The following is a 22,554-nucleotide window of genomic DNA, read 5'->3' as shown; positions in this document are numbered from 1 at the left end:
GCGTTGTGCTGGGGCCGGCCCGTTCCCGCTCGGGCCCCGCCGGCCCGGGATCCCCGGCCCCTATGAGCGTGTCACTCGTTGTGATCCGACTGGAGCTGGCCGAGCAGTCCCCGCTGCCCGCCGGCTTCCCCTACAGCGCGGCCGGTGAGCCCCGGGGGGGGATGCCGGGGCGGCGGGGCAGAGAAGAGGGGCGCGGGGCGCTGAGTCGGGCGTGGCGGGGTCTCCCTCCGCTGGGGCTGGCGAGTCGCTCCTCCCCCCCGACGGTCTGATCTAAGGGGGTTGGCGGGAAGGTGACCCCCCGATGGAGCTGGGGGAGCAGGGTATCCTCTTCCCCCCCGCCTCGTGCAAGGGTAGGGGGCCGGTGGGGGAGGGGGAGCAAGCTGTCTCCCCCCCCCCCGAGCAAGGGCTGGGGGCTAGTGTCTATGTGTGGGAGGGGAGCAGAATTTTCTGTACCTCGTTCTGTGCAGTGGAAGGGGACTGATGGGAGGGGGATCAGGGTGTCTGTCTCCTTCTGGGCGGGCGGGGGGCGGTGCTGGGGGAGAAGGGTGCCTGTCCGCAGATCTCTGAAGGGGGTTGGGGTGTGAAAGCAGGTGCCCCCCTGCCCTTTGAAGGAGAAGGGTTAACATGTTTTGGGGTTTTTTTTAAGCTTTCACTTTGTTTTGCAGTTTCTAAAAGAAAACAACTTTGCTCTGGGCAAACTAAAACTTGTGGCAGCAGCAAATGGCGGGGGGGGGGGTGTCCCCTCGTCAATGGCTCTGAGACTAAACACTTAGTACGGTTATTAAAAGTGTTTTCCAAAGTGCATTGGGGTATAGGTAGATAAATGCAGTCAAATTTGACAGGAGTGGCTAAAAAGGGACCACTCTCCTGTATAAAGGATAATAAATCAAGACTCTCTTTGTTACCAGATAAAGACCCTATGAAATCTGACCTGGCGATAGCTGCCACTGATATATATGCAGTGATGGTGCTCGTATGACTCCTCAGAGTTGGTTAAGTGCACTGTTTGGAGGGATGATTAACTTGTCCTAATATCTAACTACATTTTGCCCTTTTTTAGCTTCACATCTGTTTAATATAAAATAGAGAGATAAATTATTTTAAAGAGTGACCGACCACACTTTTGTTTTTGAGGAAATAAAATATATTCTCGGAACGGTGCTCTTCTGTTTCATGTTTTTGCTGGCCAGAAGAAGGAATAAAAGCAGTTTCAAGAATTAATGTAATAAGCTAGTAGTGGCCTAATTGCTGTTGTTACACAGGTCTGTTCTGCCCTTGCTTGAGTAGAGTTGTTTGTTTCTGCTTCTGGGTAGCTATTCCAATGACATTAATCATTGTTTCTACTTAGCCACTGAAATGTCTGATGAGGAAATCAAAGAAAAATCACTAGCTTCAGCCAGAGCCTGTCTAGAAGAAAAGGCACCTATGGAAAAAGCAGCAATTATTCACCAGCATATTGGTCGCAGAGAGATGACAGATATGATCATAGAGACCATAAAGTCCAATCCAGGTACCCATTCCAAAAGTTTGAAAAGGGAGGTTTTGGTCCTGTTAATTTCTCTGGTACATTTGTATGGCTATGCTACAATTTGTTGCATAAATTGTCTCTTACAAGTATTTAAAATTGGACTGATTTTCCAAAGTGCTGGGCATGCAGGAGTGGCCATCGACCAAAATCTATTGTGTTACAAATGTAAGGGCAAGAAAATGCCAGCTTTTTTTAAGAATTTTTTTGGGGAGTGGATAGGCGAATCTATTTCGTCCGGCAAAGCACTACCCAGCAGGGACAGCCACTTGCCAGTAAACGCAAAGCATACGCTCGTTTGTGTGCGTGCCCATCAGAGTACCCTATCGTGATTAGCAGGCAGATTTCAAAACTCTCTCAATTGTTTAATGTAAAATTCTATAGCTTCTGGAAAACTAACTTCAGAATGGAGAGAACATTCAAAACTAGGTGATATTAAATTCTGTAGCCAAACAAATCCCAAGGAAAATTGTCCTGACGACATTGTTTGTTTTTCATATTTAATTCAATAAAATCTGTTTTTTAACTGTAGAAAAGTAGGTGTGCTGCAGAACTTAGTATGGCACCTTTCAGAGCTTGTCTAGCTGGCTTCACAGCACCCCGGGGCCTTGCCAATAGCTCTCTAATGCTGTGGATTAAAGATGCTTAGTAGCTATGTTGATGTTTATTGTATGTCCAGACCCCATAGTTTAGAAGTGTCTTTAATTCTGTTTTGAAAGGGAATTATTTGACTTAATAGCTGGCTCTGTTGTACATCAAGATGACAATTAAAGTGCAATTGATGTTTCTGACGTGTGGTGTGTAATCTGAAAGCTTTTGATTTGTAAAAGATGAGACAAAAGCTGCAATGGAAGGAAGAAAATCTTCAGAGGCTTCATCTGTTGACGATAAAAGTAAACGTGATGGTCAAACTAAAGAATGTGTTGAGGCTGCTCCAGACTCTCCATCTAAGCAACTTCCTGACCAGATTTCCTTCTTCAGTGGGAATCCATCAGTTGAAATAGTTCATGGTATTATGCACCTGTACAAAACAAAGTAAGAACATGGTTAACTAATTATAGACTTAGTGGGAACAGTGCCATAGAATTATACTGCAATCCAGAAGAGTGAGTCAGTAACCACTGGGACTGCTGCTCCTTGGGCTGGCAGAGCAGTGGCACACTGGCAGTGCGATATATTGGCACCCAGAAAGGGTTACAGTGCCACCTGAATTGTATAGCTGCATTAATGGCAGAACCTGAAGCAGGTCCAGGCCTTCCAGCCATGGGTAAAGTCACTTTTGAGTGCATGCTTGTGCCAGGGTTAGAAGCAATGAGATAAGTAAAAATAGTGGCTGCAGACAGACTGGTTTTGAGAGGACTCTGTTGAAGGATATCCCTGCATTCAAATTCCTACAGCAGAAATAGGGAGAGAACCTGCACTTTCAAAATGTGTTTTGTTTTTTTTTTTATTATTTTTATGGTAGCACAATTCTATACCTTGGGGAGCTGAATGAGAATGTCAGTCTCCGATATTCATCGTGAAAGTTACCGGGACACAATGACATGTTGTATGCATACTCCATTTTTAGTGATAACCGTGGCTCACTTGTTCTAGGAATATTTTGAGCATTTGTGGTTTGCAAGTTCCAACTACTTTTCTAGAACTACAGATGTCACTTTGAAGGGGATGATCTGTCTCTTCCAGTGCTGCACATATCTTCAGCAAATGGTTCATGACAAAATTTATATGGGCATTTTTAGATTTGTTACCACAACCTTTTGTTAAATCTTAAATGCTTGCAAATATGTAAAGAGCTTTGAGGTTGGTGTTTAAAATAATGTTAATAGCTAACCATTTGAATTATGAAGCATCAAGTTTTCTTTTGTCTTCTATGTAAAATGGCATTGTCTTATAATAGGATGTCTAATTTGACCTCAGTTTAAGACCGTCTAATTATTGTCTTATTAGTAAGATGACCTCCTTAAAAGAAGATGTAAGGCGCAGCGCCATGCTATGTATTCTCACAGTCCCTGCTACAATGACCAGTCATGACCTTATGAAGTTTGTGGCCTCATTCTATGAAGTAATTGAACATATGAAAATCATCAGAGATTCCACTCCAAACCAGTATATGGTGCTGATAAAGTTTAGTACACAGGTAAAACCTAAGATATTAGACTCCTTTGCCATAGGTACGGTTTTAGAAATGGCTTGCATACTGCTTTATAGATACTATTTGAAGGTGCTATCCAACCTCAGTGGTCTGCTGTGTTATCTGAGATCACACACCTTATCCTCTTGCTGTGTAAAGCGAAATGTCTTTCTCAATCTTTCCTTAAAGCAACACTGAGCCTGGTAGGCCTGGAATTAGGCCTGCAGCTTGAATGGCTGTTATGAAAGCAAGTGCCTCTCTATCCTACTTCATACTTTCTCACAGCAGACGGGGTGTTGAAATCTAGAATATACTGCTCTCTGGTGCTTCAGAAATGGCTGTGCTTGTAGTAAATAGACAAGGATGGAAGAAAAGTACAACATGCCTATAAACATACTCTGATATCTTCATGAGCGCATAGTGCAGAGCAGAAAGAGCTTGATCAGTGTGGCGTCATTAGTTTGAATAGAAATTAAGGATTGAGAGGACCCATTACCTATTTAGTCCACTGTTCTGAGGAGAGTGGGGCATTTGTCAAGATCAGCAGGACAACTAAACGTACTTTGTGTAAATAAGCTTCCTTTCTCTCAAACTTGGGTGAGGTGGACTAGATGACTGAATACTGTAGTTCTCATCCATGGGGTTCTCACAAGGCTAAAATTCCTATATGTGTTGTGTACATGTTGTATATGCACCCAGAACTGCAGAGAAACCCACTCAATATCAACTTGCTTTGTTTGCACTAGACATTTTCCAAGCAATCTTGCACTAATTCAGCAGAACTGTCTAGAGTCAATTGACTTGGCAACTTCTCATCTGTCTATCAAAAATTGCTGATTTCTGCTCCAGTAGGACCTCAAAGGCAATTGCTGCATGCAGCAAAAGGCCATTTGAATTACACTATATCATTATTTGTTTTGTGGAGCTCTGTGGCTTTTATATATGAAGCAACTTGAAACAATGACATGGACAGACTGGAATCACTTCATATTTTACCATTAAAGCACTGGGGGGGCAAGGAAGAGCTAATGCCCTGAAATCTAGCTCACTTCACTTGATGGTAGGATCCTTACTGGAATATCCGAGCATGTTAAAATGTTGCACCGAGTGTGAGGCTTCCTAATCGTTCTGAGGCAGGTAAAGTTTTGGGCCTGATGTCTGTGAGTGCCTCTTTCTAAGTCGTCCTCTATTATTGGTGGCTCAACAAATATCTGAGCTGCTCATAAGTTAAATGGATTCTCTCCAGTTAAATTATATGCCATCCTTTTCACCTACATGAATGTGAATGTTTTTGAATAGGGCCCTCTGCAGCAATCCTTTTACTCCAAGTTTTTGCAGAGAGACAATATTTGCTTTCCACCCGTGCTGAAATTGCTGACTAGGAACAAAACTGATGCTAAAGAGAGATTGGCTATCGCTGTTGAATATTAAGATCATAATAGCTGATCTCATTGTGCACTTCAGTTCTTCCTGCCAATTCAACTAGAAAACTATTCTGCTGAAACCAGTGTGGAAATGAAGGGATCCTGACTAGCAGGAGAGCTCAAGAGATTAACCTATGAAATGGCTTTCTTTTTGGTAATATCCTAGTACTTGGAAAAGTCTCATTTGCCTTACTCCTTGTCAACTGGCTTCCTTTGGTTTGTGCATAGGCTGATGCTGACAGCTTTTATATGGCATGCAACGGTCGACAGTTCAACTCCATAGAAGAAGACGTGTGCCAGCTGGTGTATGTGGAGAGGGCTGAAGTCTTCAAATCAGAAGATGTAAGTTTTTGTTTTTTGTTTTTTTTTTCTTTTGCTGATATTTTACAAGTGGTTTAATAGGATTATCTGGGAGTGGGCAGGGCAGGCCTGTCTGTGGGGCTGGAGGATACTTAACTGCTGCAACCCCAACTCTGCCTTTGATTGTTGCAGTACTTCCATAGGGGAGAATGACCTATTCTCTGACCTGATGGGGCTTAGCCCTAATAAGTGATCACTGAAAATTCTCCAGGTCCAAATTCCTCACTCTTGTAGTAGATCTTAGTGATTCCCGAAATCTGAATTGGGCATGGTGCAGATACATTTACCATATCATGTCTGTGTTTTTGAGAGACAGTTGTATGTTCTGAATCAGTAATGTCGGGGCTAGAATAGCTAAGCAAAGCATTTCCCCCAAACAAATGGATTATTTTCCTTTCAGATTTATCAGCTGGTATCTTAACACACAGTAATTCTTCACCCTTATCCTTGCAACACCTCTGTGTCATGGAATACGTTTTAATGTGATCCCTATGGGGAAGCTAAAGCAGAGCAATTAAGTGACTTGAGCAGGGTCACAGAGACTGTACCAGAGCTGGGAATAGAACCCATGAGGCCTGGCTCCTAGTCATGTCTCTGACATAGCTCGTCTCAGATGTTTAGGAAAAATCACTGAAATGTTTTGCCATGCATACAGTTGAGTATTAGTTGTGCACTGTCAATGGTTAGACCAATAATCAAAATAGCTAACGAGGTTAGCCACTGTTGTGGTTGAATTTTCTGTCTGCATTTAAACTTACTGGAACATTAAACAATCCATTTACTCCCTAGCCCCCACAGTTACGAAGCAGTAGGGTAAGAAGTTGTGTAGCTAAACGTATGTGACTTACCTATAGCATATGGCGTGAGCAGCAATAAGCTTGTGCTCCTCTTCCTGTGAAGGGAGCCAGCCTTCCTGTAATGGATCTGACGGAGCTGCCAAAGTGCACGGTGTGTTTGGAAAGAATGGATGAGTCTGTGAACGGGATCCTTACCACGGTGTGTAACCACAGCTTTCATAGCCAGTGTCTGCAGCGCTGGGAAGACACCACGTAAGTGGCTTTTTATTCCCCTGATTCAAAGCAGTGTGTTTAAGGTGTGGTGAAGCTTTTCCTTGTCCACATTGACAGGACCAGCTCTGTGTCTCTACTGCAGGGATGGGAGCTGCTCCAAGCCCTAGTGATCTTTGCCTTCCCTGTTAGGAGGCACAGAAGATAAATCTCCTAGACAAGGATAGTTGGATAAAGCTCCCTCTGGCTCTTCATGGCCATGAGCTATTTGCAGAGCAACACGAAGAATTTTAAAATGCTGTAGGATAGAGATGTCAGTTTTCACTGTTTCCGACACAGAGACCCCATCGTCTGTCCAGTCTTGCACAGCTCAGCTTCTCCTTATCTACATTTAGTCAGTGTCCTCTCCAGTGGCTGTGTGGGAAGGGTAGTGCAATAGGTGTTTGTCTCAGATGTTTCCAAAGCGACACAAAGACTCTGCTCTGATGCATTTTCAATATAACTTCGACATTACAATAATGACAAAGAATTGGGCCTGATAGCTAGAGTAGACTGTGTCCAAGGGGAGATCTTAGCTGTAGTGCTAAGCGAAGCAGAAGGGAAGGGATCAAAAGCCAATAAGGTTACTTGGCAAATGGGAAACAGGAGGCTGCTTCAGTCAGAGCACAGCAAGAAAAAACGTGGCCTAGACTGAGACCAAGGGGATATGGGCTCATGTTTCTAGCCAGGGAGCACAGGATCAAGCTTCAGATTCAGACTGATCCCTTGCATGCAGCGCTGCTAGCTGCCATCACCATTTCATTACAACTCCTCCTGGGTTTTTCCAGAGGCATTGTATTTTAGCTAAAGTTGTACCCAGCTGCCTGTACCTGACCCCCTTACTCAAAAGTTTTTAGAAACAAAAAGGGGGGGCGGGGGAGTAGGACCTATGTATAGAAGCACAAAATCCTGGTCTGAATCTTGGCCTCTCCCTTGCTTCTCAATCCAGTGGAGGCTGAGTGTGCTGAAGCTGTGATATGCCTAGGCGGTAATCTGGAGGGAGTCAGCCTTGTATTGCTTTACAGTGACCTCTGCTGGAGTAGCATTAGCTAGGCTTTGCAAGGAATCTTGCAACAGAAACTACATGGAAAGTGCAATATAAATTTCCACTAAAGAGTGAAGTAGTGTGTAACTGCCATTTAACGTTACAAATGTGTTGCTGAAGCATTCAAGAGATCTTATCCTTAAAACTTGTGTATTCTTGCCTTTAATTACTTAACTTTAATCCTTTAGAGTATTTTTGCTCTTATTAGTTCTACGCATTCCATTTAGATAGTGCAGTCAGATTTGAACATGTCTGAGTCCTTCAAAGAATCTCCCAATGAGAACAAAGTCCTTTTATCTATCATACATATTTTGCATTCCTCTTGGTAATTAGTTGCAATTTGTTGCAGTAACTTGGATTGCCTGATATGTTACAGAAAACTAAATACCAGAACCGACCTCAAATTCTTTATTGCTTTCCTGTCTATAGTGGCGTCGTTCCTTTATTGTTACAGTTAACATTTCACTGTATACCCTCTTTTGCATGCCATGTTTCAGCAGAGCTAATTGTTCTTGTCCCAAAGTAAACTTCTCACAAAATGTCAGCAGGACTGAATTAATAACTTGTCCATAAAAATAGCTTGGTGCCTCATAAATCAAAAACAGTTTAAATTTAAAGAAATTAGATTTTGCCAGTGACTGACTAATCCAGATCCCTCCCAGCTCATTTTTAACCAAAAACTGGCACAATATCAAAGCTTAAAACGTGTATTGCACAAGGCTACATCTCCTCGCTAAAATTAAATCTCTTGCATGACAATTTTTTTCTGATTATGTTGTTTTGCTAGACTAGAATATCTTCAGTAGTGCAGATTTGCAGCATCCTCCCATGAGAATGTGTAACACTCCACAGGATCCTGTTGCAGATAGTAAGGAAATCTGGGCTCTGTCTTCTCAAACTGAGAACATCTAAGTAACAAGGAAGTGGCTGTAGAAAGAAGGGTGGCTTTTTCTTTCCTTTGAATGAAAACTCTACATCTAACTACCCAGATGATTCTGACACAGCCCACCAACCAGGAGTTTGCTCCTCACTGTCTATCTGCACAGCTCTTACTTCTCACAAGAGCCAAATACGTGACACAGACCCAAATCAAGATGCATTAAGAATGAAACAGGAAATGTGAGATGGATAATGATCGAGGGGGCTAGCCCCACTCATGGTGAGCAAAGGGGCTAGTCTTGTTTTTTCTGGTTTCAGAGTAGCAGCCATGTTAGTCTGTATCCGCAAAAAGAAAAGGAGTACTTGTGGCACCTTAGAGACTAACCAATTTATTTGAGCATAAGCTTTCATGAGCTACAGCTCACTTCATCGGATGCATTCAGTGGAAAATACAGTGGGGAGATTTATATACACAGAGAACATGAAACAATGGGTGTTACCATCCAGACCACACCACACGATCCATTGTCGACAGCCAAGCTCTACGATACAACTGCATTTGCTCCAACCCCTCAGACAAACACCTACAAGATCTCTATCAAGCGTTCTTACAACTACAATACCCACCTGCTGAAGTGAAGAAACAGATTGACAGAGCCAGAAGAGTACCCAGAAGTTACCTACTACAGGACAAGCCCAACAAAGAAAATAACAGAATGCCACTAGCCATCACCTTCAGTCCCCAACTAAAACCTCTCCAACGCATTATCGAGGATCTACAACCTATGCTGAAGGACGACCCATCACTCTCACAGATCTTGGGAGACAGGCCAGTCCTTGCCTACAGACAGCCTCCCAACCTGAAGCAAATACTCCCCAGCAACCACACAACGGAACCACTAACCCAGGAACCTATCCTTGCAACAAAGCCCATTGCCAACTGTGTCCACATATCTATTCAGGGGACACCATCACAGGACCTAATCACATCAGCCACACTATCAGAGGCTCGTTCACCTGCACATCTACCAATGTGATATATGCCATCATGTGCCAGCAATGCCCCTCTGCCATGTACGTTGGTCAAACTGGACAGTCTCTATGTAAAAGAATAAATGGACAGAAATCAGACGTCAAGAATTATAACGTTCAAAAACCAGTCGGAGAACACTTCGATCTCTTTGGTCACTTGATTACAGACCTAAAAGTTGCAATTCTTCAACAAAAAAAACTTCAAAAACAGACTCCAAGGAGAGACTGCTGAATTGGAATTAATTTGCAAACTGGATACAATTAACTTAGGCTTGAATAAAGACTGGGAGTGGATGTGTCATTACACAAAGTAACACTATTTCCCCTCCTACTGTTCTTGTAAACTGCTGGAAATGGCCCACCTTGATTATCCCTACAAAAGGTTTTTTCTTCCTCTTCTCCTCCCCCCGCTCTCCTGCTGGTAATAGCTCACCTTAAGTGATCACTCTCGTTACAGTGTGTATGGTAACACCCATTGTTTCATGTTCTCTGTGTATATAAATCTCCCCACTGTATTTTCCACTGAATGCATCCGATGAAGTGAGCTGTAGCTTACGAAAGCTTATGCTCAAATACATTTGTTAGTCTCTAAGGTGCCACAAGTCCTCCTTTTCTTCTAAGATCAAAATCATCAAGGTGGTCAATTGAAGGAAGTAATAATTGAGGCTGTCCAAAATAATCAGATAGTTCACTATACAGAAGAGTTTTACTGGGTACTTTTTCTTTTAATGTTGAGGACAAGTAATGTTTCATGACATCAGTTGACTTGCATTGCATTCTCCATGGAAAAGACTGGGTGCATTGACAATCTTGTCTCCCGGCTTTATCCCAGCTGTTCAATTCCTGGATCACAGTTAAAACTAAGATTATTGCAAGATACTTCATCTGGTTTAAGAAATGGCATTCATCAGTTTTACAGGAATAAATAGTGAGAGAACAGCTGGTTTGTGTAGGAGGAAGGCAAATTTTGGGTTAAACTAGTGAGGAAAAAGCTGAAAGATGGGCTGGGGTGGGGAGTGTCCCACAAAACCCTAGGATGTAACCTCTGCCTTAAGCTTCCTGGATATGGTCAGTTTCTCCCCATCTCAGCACTAACCATCGGGTTCCGTGTATCTAACTATATCTGCTTGATTGTTATGGTTATAGGTGTCCTGTCTGCAGGTACTGCCAAACACCTGAGCCAGTGGAAGAGAATAAATGCTTTGAGTGTGGAGTTCAAGAAGTAAGTAGGTGGGGTGGGAGATGAGTGAGATTTATTAGTTTTGATCCCACTGGTGCTTTTTGTTGTTTTAGTTTCCTAAACCCCTAATGCCCGGGGCTGCTGGGTTGGCCCATCTTTCTTCTGGCTAGATTAGTGCACCCATTTTCCATTGGGGTCAGCCCACTGGGAGGGGATACTGTCCCGCAAAAAAGATGTCCTGCTGTGTGAAAAACCTTCCCGGGACCTTTGAGAAGCGTAGGAGATGTTCAGAGCTTGCTTTCAGGGTTCTTTTGGGATGCCTTACTTTGGGAAGGTCACTCTTTGGGCTGCCCTTGCATCTGGTGCACTGAGACTTCTTTCAGTAGACTTATACTGTACTTCTGCGGTCTTGCCTTTAGTCTTCACGGGGTTTCACAACAAGCAAACCCTGTGCCTTGCCTAGGAAGGTGACTGGAAATACAAGCAGCCATGCATGCTGTCAGTGGAGGATGCTAGCAATTGTCCTTGCCGGATGCTTTCTCAAGCCTCTAAAACCACACAAGCACCTTTTTCACATTAACAAATTTTACTCTTATACATGTGCAAAATCTCTCTCCTTCTGTTGACAGAACCTTTGGATTTGTTTGATATGTGGGCACATTGGATGCGGTCGTTACGTGAGCCGGCACGCTTACAAACACTTTGAGGAGACTCAGCACACTTATGCAATGCAGTTAACCAATCACAGAGTTTGGGACTATGCTGGAGGTAAACCTCTTCCTTCTGCTCTTAACGGTAACCTTGCTTGCTTGGACATAGTTCTCAGAATCTTTCTGCAGTGGCATTTTTAACACCGTCCTAGTAATAAAGTTAACATGAAGATTGGAAGGGAGTTTTTGCAGTGTTAATGTCCCATCTTCTGGGACCATCTGTTTTCTCTAGTAAAGCCATTCCAGATGCTTCAGTGGGAGGCCATAAACCCATAATGCCATGAGACCACCCTGTAGCATTGGTGGAATGGAGAGGCCTGTCTCCTGATCAAGTTGTCCTGAAGCATGACTGAGCTTTTGTAACTATCTTAGCTAGTGTCAATGCAGATTCTATTAAACATGGAGTACATTAAGTAATTACTAACCTCTTTGCCTCAGTATTACTCTGTGGCATCAAGCTGCATGATTAACTGTGCTGTGTAAAGTATTTCCCAGCGTTCCAGTCAAGTTATAACACCTGGGTTTTCTCAAATTGAAACTACCCTTGGTTTGGTTGCTTTTCTCTCTTTAGATAATTATGTCCATCGACTGGTTGCAAGTAAAACTGATGGGAAGATAGTTCAGTATGAGTGTGAGGGGGATTTGTGTCAGGACGAAAAAATCGATTCCTTACAGTTAGAGGTAAATATTTAGCTTTCTTCAGATACAACTTTGTGCTGCTATATGTAAACATGCATCAACTCTAAATGTGACTAAAAATGGCATATGGTTTACTGCTTTTTACTCCTTTTGGCTCTGCAGAGCCAACAGCGAAGAGTTAGCTGGATTCTGTTCCTTTCTGTGCATCATCAACCGAAAGGTCTTAAAGTTCAGTCAGTTACACCTGTGCAAACTCAATAAAGTTGCAGAGGTGTTACTGATGGCCCATTCTTGCCAGTGGAACCTTCCTTACTGGTGATGATACAAGAGAAGGGAAGACTCCTGGTTTGACTTCAGGAACCCAGGTGAGTTTGTGGGCAGACAGAAGTAAGCTAAGCATGCTTGATCTAGAATCTAAGTTCTAGGATCCCATGGTGACATTATTTTCAGTGCAAAACCTTACTTGATGGCTAAATCACTATAACCTTATTTTTTCTGAGAACTTGAATTCTGCCATCTTAATTGGCCTTGGGTTCAAATTCAGCATACAAACCATCAACAGAACTTAACGTAGGATTTTTAAATGAACACTTTGCTGGTAGAGCAAACTAGATCAAACATTTGTAGAAAGAATTTACTTGACTAGCTATTTGGAGTGTCTACTGAAAATGTTTAAGGGCTTTGTCTTCCTGCTTAAACCTGCATTGAAGTCCTAATCTGGTGTCTGTTAGTGTGCAGCTAAACAAATTATCATATTTTCCCAAATCCTCATTATAAATTTACTAGAAGATCAAACTGGAAAAGATGGGATGTAAAGCAATAAGTCCTTGTTTTAAACACAAAAATAGCATTGGTAATGAGCATTCCTGGTCAGAAGAAAGCACAAAATACTGAGGATAGTTATCCACAGCTGAAGATCCATTCTTTCTCCCAAGGTGCAGATCACATGAGATTTGCACCTAATCCCTCTTCTTAAGGATTTTAGAAGCCTGTACAGTTGTAGAGTAAAACCACCTGAAAATGGAAAACAACTGACTGACTCAGAGATCCTTCAGTAGCTCAAATGCAGATAGCAGGTGTGATTGGTAACTTCATGTTCTCGTTGAAGGTAAAAGCTGAAGGGGACTTACCCCTTTTCCTAGGGTGCTTGTATTGTCCTTTCCCCTCATTATAAATCACTTACTATTGTGACGCTAGCAATGGCCCATTTAAAACTCACAGGGGGAACCCCACGAGCATGCAGTAAAGATTTTGCAGTTAATTTTTTTTTTTTCCATTGTCTGTGCACTGCATCTGCAGTTTGTCCCCTTCTGTGAAAAGTTTAGAGCGTTGCTTCTACACAGTGTAATCGTATTAGATTTCTGAAGCCCTTTGGGTTTATTGGCATCTGCGAAATGGTGGTAACCTGCCCTAATTATTTACCTTTGCATCTCTTGTATGATTGTAGTACTCATATTTGCTTACAAGCCAGCTGGAATCTCAGCGCATCTACTGGGAAAACAAGATTGTCCGAATAGAAAAGGATACAGCTGAAGAAGTAAGCTTTTTTTCCTTCCCTAGTCTTGTTAATTGAACATTTGGCCTGATTCTCAATGTGCTGAACACCCCCAGATCCCATTGGCTGTAATGGGAGTTGTGGTTGCTCAGCACTTCTGAAAATCCGGCCATTACTGTGCAGTTTTAGTGTCAGGGAATTACGCTGCCATATGAAGGAGAGCTCCTTTTCTTCTTTAGAGGGAAATTAGCACCGAGATCCCTCCCCTGTCTTGTGCACCGACTCAGAAAATTGCTGATGAGCTGTGCAGAAGGAGGCAAATCATCACCCAGATTGAAGCCTGACTTAAATTTGGTGACTTTGAAATCTGTGCAACTAGTGGAAATGTTAGGAAGCTCTGAAATGAAAATCTTGGAAATGTCACTCTATGCTACACTAGCCCTCCCTAGTCTTTTGTGACATTAACCTGCTCCACTGAAGAAAGCCAAAATAATCTCTGCTCCGCACATCCCCAGAAAGATGTGTGTGTTTAAAGTTCTATGATTTGTGGAGTGTTCTATGGGCAGGACTGATCCAAAATGTCTTGGGCAGAAAGGTACAGAGAAGCTTTAGTGAAATTGGAGAACATAAAAAATATCCATAATCTGTGCAGATCCGATTGGTGTTTGTGCTTTAAGTGAATCAAAGCTCTTGGATAAATCCTCAACTGAACCTTGTCTGCATGCTGTATAAGATTACATAAACTTTGTGGCTTCCAATTAATCATGCACTGTATCTGCAGTTAAGCCACTCCATAAACATATAAAGAATTCATTTAAAACTAGCTACGGGTAGTGGGTCCCGAAAACTTGATTTTCAATAAGAAATGGCTGAAGAACCTTATCTGTGTGTCTGTAAAAGAAAATTTTATAGTTAAAATCCTCTTTGAAATAGCTGCAAACACAGTAGATACAACTCTAGTTTTAAACTAAAATCACTAGGACATGTATTCTGAAGACTGCTTCTTATTCTAAAGATCCCTGTAATTGTTCCTGGAACTCTGTCCTTATAAGGGCCTTTTGAATTAACTGTACAAAATATTCCACTATCCACTGGCAAGTGTGCCTCCCAAAATTAACCAGAAGTTGCATAAACATTAAACTATAAGTCTGGAAAGCATAAAACCTGACCTGCTTTCACAGTGGCTCCATTGAAATCAGTGTGTGTGTGTGTGGTGGCTTTTAAACTTGTCAAGGCTGCTGCTTCAAAAAAGCAGTGTCCGTTTCAGTCCATGTTGCCAGTATGTGAAAGGTTTTTTTATTAGATATTGAATGACATCTCTCTTTCCCCTCTTTGAGCCATCATTTGTTCACTGGGTTAGGATACAAAGACATTCCTTGTTTGTTTTTGTGTTTTTTCATATGTCATATTTAGTCCACAGATCACGTATTGGAGCATGGCTCTCTTTAAGCGAAGCAATGGTGCCTAGTTGTATGCTACATTGGAACAGAACGCATACCCGGACATACCCAACTTTTTTCGTTTGCATTATGCATGACTGAGAGAAAATGTCAATAGGTCACTGTCGTATGACAGAGGTCTGCTGCTGCTTAGTAAATACTGAAGTGGAACCAGCATCTGAGTGTGAATTGCTAAACTAACTCTCTCTCTCAATTTAAACTTCAGAAAAAGAAGGCAGCAATTTAGGGCTTTGCTGCAGGCTTATTTAGTGTCCACTAAGGTCTTCTCCACCCCATCTTTACAAGCTTAGTTGCACTTCTCAACAAGCAGATTCCATAACAATTATCCTCTTGTCAGTGTTTCTGTTAATTCTTTTTTTGGCAAGCAGCATTTATAGGGATTTCTTTCTTTCTTTTTTTTTTTTTTTTAAGGGTGGGGGGAGGATTTTTTTCTGCTGCTTTCAATCTTTTGAACAGTTGCTCACCTGGTTCAGTAATTGGTCAAAGTCTAGAAAATGCTTCAGAAAACATGACTGTCATAATGAAAGTGCACAGGACTTTGACCTGTTTGAAATGTCTGTTTGTTTTTACAGATTAACAACATGAAGACTAAATTTAAAGAGACCATTGAGAAATGTGATAATTTGGAGCACAGGCTGAACAACTTACTTAAAGAGAAACAATCTGTGGAACGGAAGTATGTGTCTCTAAAAGTAGATTTTTAACAAGTCGTCTAGCTCTTTTTTTTATACACACTACTTTAAGACTCAAATTGGATCTGACTTTTTAAAACCCTCTTCATCAGGTTCTCAGGACTTCTTGAATATAAATATTTAATACCCTCAACTGGTGTGGTAAGGACCCTGACTTTAAAAATCCAATGTCCCACCTCTGTGGGTGTCTTACGTATTTAAAATGGCTGTAGCATGGAATGCAGCTTTTGAGCTTCTGCTCTTTCCACATAGTTTGCTTGGTTAGTGTTCATTAAATCTTTCTCCTTCCATGCCCACTCAGAAGTGGAAGCCAGTCAGCTGTGTAGTCAGAAGGAATACAACCTGCAAAGAAAGGAAAGCAGCTGGAAGGAGGCATTCCCCATGAATAAAACAAACTTGGAAGCATCTAAATTTAAAGATGCCTAACATAGTGTGTGTCTTTGTAACAATCCCTAGCGCTCTGGTACAGTACCTGTTCTCCATGGTGCTTTACACACTTTCCTGGAAGTTCGGCAAGCGTTATCCCTGGTATACACACTGATTACATTAGGGCACAAAGGTGGTGACTATCCCATGATCATCCAGAAAATCCGTAGTAAAACTGAAGTCTGCTCCAGCCACTGTACCATACTGCGAATGGAACATGTGTTTATAGGCAAATGGATGACACAACATTGCCAGTAAACTACAGGCTGGATTGAAAAACCTGTGTGATAAGGGATGACTGTTAACCTGTGAAGGTTCTATTGTCCTTCCACACCGTAGCTTGTTGTCCTTGCATCTTGGTGGTACCAGCTGATTCTTCCATCTAGCCAATGTCTAGATCTCAGTTTTAACCCAAAAGAGTATTTTCCTGCCATGAGAAATCAAGGGCAAGGAATCCTGACACATTAATCCTCCTGCTGCTTCACTATTCAATATTGTCATTAATCACTTAGATAATGGCATGGAGAGTATGCTTATAAAATTTGCAGATGACCTCAAGCTGGGAGGGGTTGCAAGCACTTCAAGGGACAGGATTAGCATTCAAAATGATCTTGATAAATTGGAGAATTGGTCTGAAATCAGCAAGATGAAATTCAATTAAAAACAAGTGCAAAGTGCTTCACTTAAGAAGGAAGACTCAAATCCACAGCTACAAAATGGGGAATAACTGGCTAGTTGGTAGCACTGCTGACAAGGATGTGGGGGTGATAGTAGATCACAGATGGAATGAGAGGCAGGAATGTGATGCAGCTGCGAAAAAGACGAATATCATTCTGGAGTGTATTAACAAGAGTGCCAGATGTAAGACATGGGAGGCAATTGCCCTGTTCCACTCAGTACTGATGAGGGACCCTCAGCTGGCACTGTGTCCGGTTTTGGGCACCGCACTTTAGGAAAGATGTGGACAAATTGGAAAGCGTCCGGAGGAGAACAACAAAAATGAGAAAAGGTTTAGAAAGCCCGACCTGTGAGGAAAGGTTAAACAAACAGCACGTTTAGTTGTGAGAAAAGACTGAAGGGGGACCTGATTTCTGTGTCTTCAAATCTGTTAAGGGCTGTTATAAAGAGGACAGTGATCAATTGTTTTCTGTGTCCACTGAGTGTAGGACAAGTAATGGGCTTCATTTGTAGCAAGAGAGATTTTGGTTAGATAGTAAGAAGAAACTTTCTAACTCTAAGGGTAATTAAGCTCTAGAACAGGCTTCCAAGGGAGGTTGTGGAAACCCCATCACTGGAGGTTTTTAAGAACAGTTTGGACAAACACCTGTCAGGGATGGTTTAGGTTTACTTGGTCTTGCCTCAGCACAGGGGGCTGGACTTGACCTATTGGGGTCTCTTCCAGCCTTACACTTCTGTGATTCTATAAACTTTGTCTGACTTAACCCCCCGATAGCTTAACTCCTCTGATAATTAGGCCACTGTGGCTGCAATGTCTCATTTGCTTTTTCCTTCTTGTCTGTTGTGTGTAAGGTGCGTTCAGCTGAATAACAAGGTGGCCAAACTCTCCAATGAGCTAAAGGAGGAACAGGAAATGAACAAATGTTTGCGAGCAAATCAGGCCTTGCTGCAAAACAAACTAAAGGAAGAAGAGAAGGTTCTAAAGGAAACTTGTGAGCAGAAGGACCTGCAGATCACAGAGATACAGGAGCAGCTGCGGGATGTCATGTTCTACTTAGAAACACAACAGAAAATCAACCACCTCCCAGCTGAGACCAGGCAGGAAATTCAGGAAGGACAGATCAACATTGCGGTGGCATCTTCTGCAAGCTCGCCAGCGGGGGGCACAGGAAAGCCTCCTTCTAGGAGAGGCCGTAGCAAAAGGGGCAAGTGAGGATTGGGACAAGTGGATCAACCTCACAGCAATCAGCCCCACTTCTGAATGATGAGGCACAAGTGTCGGGACTCAAGCTGAATGTTACATTCAACACTAAATACCAAGTCCAAATAAGGCTCAGCTAGAAGTTGTTTTCAGAGCTTTTCATAAAGCTGGCTGCCAGCTAATGGGGAATCTACAGTATTTAAAAGCATTTCACTGCATTAGTTAGCTAATGATAGGCAGATTTTAATCACCATTTTGCCTTCCTGTCTTATCTAAGTCCCACTTCATACATTATTTTCTCATTGGAGATTGTGTTCAGTTTTAGCCATGTCTGAACATAAAACAAATCTTCGATCCCCTTAAAAGGACATGACTGGGTAGTTCGGCCCAAAGTTTTAAAGGGGGGTGGTTGTTTTTTTTAAAGCCTCTTCCTACTAACCAAGATCAGAAATGCTCATTAAATAAAAACTTTTAATTGAAAACCTGATTCAGTCCCCATCCCACTTAGCGTGTGGAACCTAAACCCTGCAGCATTGTGCTAGCACAGAATTAGGATAGGAATAGGGGAGTTAGCGTGGACAATGACATGGAGTGAAGTGTGTAATAATCATAAACCATGTTAATGGTGTTGAGAATTGCTGTAAGGGAGTCCATCTTAAACACCTTTTGAAGGTGGTCTGGTGCAGTGCTAACTGCTTTAAAGTTCAAGGGATTGTGGAATGAGTATGCTATGGAAATAATTGAACATAATTATTTATGTGCAGTGTTGTTGTAGCCGTGTTGGTCCCAGGTTATTAGAGAGACAAAGTGGGGGAGGTAATATCTTTTATTGGACCAACTTCTGTTGGGGAGAGACACAAGCTTTTGAGCTTACGCGGAGTTTTCCTCAGGTCTTGGTAAGCTTGAAGGCTTGTCTCACCAACAGAAGTTAATCCAATGAAAGACATTACCTCACCCACCTTGTCTCCATAATTATTTATAAGCATTCCTACTAATTAAAAGGAACCGTATACACAAAGACTGGTACCTGTTGCAGACTAACATTGTTACACTGTTCTGCTCTCTGAAGCGTACTTCTCGGACTAAGATGCATTAGACATTTGCCTTCTGCATATTTAAGTTGTGCCCGTGCGAGGTATCTGCATACTCTCGAGTGCTGTCCGCAGAGTGAGGCGGGAATGATGTGTGTAGTGTGAAAACCACACGTTCACTTTCCTCTCTCTGAATCCGTCACCTTTCAGATATGGCCGTAATACTCTTGGCTTTCACGCTAGTCACTAGCTTGTTACCATTCCAGGTTGCCACGCGCTTGAGGAACTGCTCATACTCCGTGTGCAGTCTGCACAGCCAGCTGCCGGGATAATGTATGTAACATCTTCACGCTGGGTGCATCTGCTGGACCCAGTTCCTGTGGTAGCTGAACACACAAGCCCAGGTCCTGAAAGTTAGTTAGGCTGCTGACTTGCACTGATTTCAGTGGAAGTTAGGAGCCCAAATAGCTTTCAGGATCTGGAACTCAGGGCCTCCCTTATTTTCCTTTAACACCCCTCTTGCTTTTCCAGTGGAGAGGTAGAGACTGAAGCCACCCATTCCGCTTGCCCTACAGCCATCTGTGGGCATGCAGCCTTCTTGGGGAAACTCTCTGGTTCAAATCTGGCTTTGTCCTAGAACACATGATAAACTGGGTACTTTACAGTGTCTCCCTTAAATGAAGGCCTGAAGGTGTCGGATGACATGTGCTGAGCATTTTAAAGGACGCAGACTTACCCTTTCTTACAAATGTGTGGGAGATCTTGTGACTGTGTCCTCTCCATTGGATAAGCTGTTCAACATTCAACTGCAGCGGTTTCCTCAATTTAGGCTGAAACCAATGCACCTGCAGCTGTGACTTACCCAGTTGCTCAGCAGAACCAACAAGTGAAAGTAGCATTAGTTACAGGAGCCAGGCCCAAAGGAGCAAGGCTAGAATTGCATTGCATTAAATCTGCTTCTTGCCTTAACCCATTGGCTGGCTTAATTTTAGGAAGGTTACATTTTCTTACATTTAAAATACACGACTTTTGTTCATGCACCGAATGCATCCAATTCTTTGCTTTGTAGACTTGCCCTCAGCTGCTGAAGCATGACTGTACGTGAACTTTTTTTTTAGGCTGTAGATTGTACAACTGGGCTTCTGGCTCCTGTAAAATATTCTAAAGAATTAGAAATGTTCACCATAGTTTGCTCTCCTATAGAAACTCTATTTTATTTAAAATATATTTTTACACCAGCTGGGATACTTTACCTTTTGCTGAAAGCTTGCTGTGTGTAGAACACTGTATCCTAGAATTCCTCTTCAGAAAATGAGACCTACAATTAAAAGTGTACAGTATTTTTGTTTTGTATCTGATCACACTGTTGAGGGCGAAATCTCTAATTAAGGAAGACGGGCTTGGGGGCGGGGGAGACTAAAACCAGAGCAAAAGGAGAACTGTGAAACAAAATGGGTGTCGGAGGTAAAGCTGTCAAAGAAATGGCGTTAGTAAAGTAAAAGATAAGAAACTCAGCTTAATTCCAGCCAGTCATTAGTATCTGAGAGCTATTCGGGGCCTATGTGAAATGAGTTGATATTACTGGTTAGGTATCTATATCAGACAATCACCTCTCTGCAAATCTAAGCTGCAAGGCCAGCGGTTGAATTAATACCTCCCTAGTGGATATGGGGGCTAAACTACTCTCTGTCCTAACCATGTTTCATCAAGCTGCATGCGTGCTGGCAGGGCAATGAGAGGGGGGAGCTTGCAGGTTACTGTTCCCTCTGTACCTCTGCTGTCGCTAACGAGGCCTTCTGTCCTGAGCTGTCGCTTCTGTCCCCCAGCAGCACCTTTCACAGGCACCTTGGTCATTTTGAGATAGTTTTCCAAGTGTTTGCACAGACTGAGATCGGCATTTGTAAAGGGGTAGATTAGAATCCCTCTTATTTACATTGTAACAGTTGTGTGAGACAGCCCTTGGTGTCGTTCTTACTAAGACTGACACTTTCCTGTACCATCTGAAACCAAGGATATTAAAAGTGCTGAAACTTGGGTGAATAGTCTCTCTCTGCATTTGTGGGAAATGTAACTATGTGGGGGTGTCCAGCTAATGTATGAGGAAAAGATCTTTTAAGGCCGCCTAAAGGAGATGAATGAATTTCAGAGGGGAAGAGAATCCCCTAATCAGTTTATTTTCCTCACTAATTTAACCTGGAACAAGAGTCCAGATTTATCCCATTCAGCTTTCTCTGTCTTTACAAGAATTGTTTGTTGTAGCCAGAGGTGGTGATACTCATTAGGATAATTGTTTGTTTGTCACAGTTACTGGCCTAACCGCCCCTTCCTGGCCTCTTATAGTGCTTCACACTGCCCACCCCGCCCCATCATCTCTAGGGTGGAATCATGCAGATTTCCCACACTCAGACTCGGCTGCAGTCCTCAAGTACTATGGGTGATTACCTCAACAGGCCTGCAGTTCATTTCCTGCTGGCACCTATGACTAGTATCTAGTAACCAGAAACTCTTTAAAGCAAAATATTTATTTAGAACCAAAGAAATTCAGTGGAAATAGGTCTTAAAACTATAAGCATGTGTAACTGCCTCAAAGCTTACCAGCCCCTGGAAAGTGCTTCAGACATTTTTGCAAGGCCTGTGTGTCTGGTTCCTCTCAGGGTGTTCTCCCCAGAAACAGCACACTCCTAACTCTCCCTCCAGAGTCCCTTTAGCTGTTGTGTCCCTTTGGCCTCTAGGCATCCTTGCCAAAACACCTGTCACTTTGGGCTGGAGCCTGGCCCTAGGCCTGTCCTGTAATTGCCCCCAAGAGTGTGTTGGAAGGTTACTTATCTATAGCCCATGTGTTGCTTTCCTGCATGTTTTTCCAACAGCCTTCTTGTAAAGCTAGATCAGGACATTCATGTAGGAAAGTGTAATAACCCATCATACAGTAACTTCATCTCACTGAGCAGGTCCCATATAGTATTCATAAACCTATTACACATCACTATTCTTATCTGATCCACATCTGCCACATTTTGTCATAATGCAGAACTACAAACCAGTGGACAGATAATGTTCTTTGTCTTAAAGAATTTAAACACTTCTTCCCTCTAACCCATTTTCTTTAACATGATTTGAAAAGGAGACATGAACAAGTTTACGCCGTGTGTGTGCTGATGTATAAGGAAGGCCTGAACTGGGGTCATTTTTCTCCCCACTAGAAATTAAGTCTTAGGTGCTTTTTCAAAGGGTACTTACACTCCTAAGTCATTTAGGTGCCTTCTGGGAAATCTTATCCCTTCTCTACATTGTCTTTCCTGGAAGATGTGGTCAACCACCAGGAGTAGTACATCATAGATATTAAGTACAGAGAGAATGACTGAGAGAGGAAGTGACTCTTATTCAGACTGCCCAGCCACCTGGGTGGTGGTTGATATCAACTCACTTAAAAGCCCTGTAGATAGAGATCTGTAGCTAAACATTCAACACCTCTCCCCTTTCTATTAAGGGCTAAGACAGCACCCAGGGACATAAACTCTACCAGAAGAATCGGGAAGATGGGACTGGATAGCCCAGTTCTGGCTGATTTTATTTTTTTTTAACCTTACCAAGAACTCC

The 22,554-nt window shown here is 42.5% G+C and overlaps 1 protein-coding gene across 1 annotated transcript; it reads left to right on the top strand.

Moving 5' to 3' along the window:
• The first annotated feature begins 10 nt into the window (after positions 1 to 10).
• BRAP (BRCA1 associated protein) lies at positions 11 to 20,991 on the top strand. Its single transcript, XM_084649059.1, has 12 exons — positions 11 to 144; positions 1,349 to 1,510; positions 2,356 to 2,560; positions 3,476 to 3,665; positions 5,312 to 5,425; positions 6,344 to 6,492; positions 10,592 to 10,667; positions 11,255 to 11,393; positions 11,907 to 12,016; positions 13,422 to 13,511; positions 15,502 to 15,605; positions 17,578 to 20,991. Exons 1-12 carry the CDS (start codon positions 63 to 65, stop codon positions 17,936 to 17,938), a joined length of 1,782 nt encoding a protein of 593 aa, XP_084505185.1. The 5' UTR covers positions 11 to 62; the 3' UTR covers positions 17,939 to 20,991.
• The last annotated feature ends 1,563 nt before the right edge of the window (positions 20,992 to 22,554 follow it).

Source organism: Lepidochelys olivacea (assembly GCF_965140295.1).
Source record: "Lepidochelys olivacea isolate rLepOli2 genome assembly, chromosome: 15".
NCBI classification, from domain to species: Eukaryota; Metazoa; Chordata; order Testudines; family Cheloniidae; genus Lepidochelys; species Lepidochelys olivacea.
The sequence above is the reverse complement of the archived record's forward strand: the minus strand, read 5'-3'. Positions and strand labels throughout refer to the sequence as shown.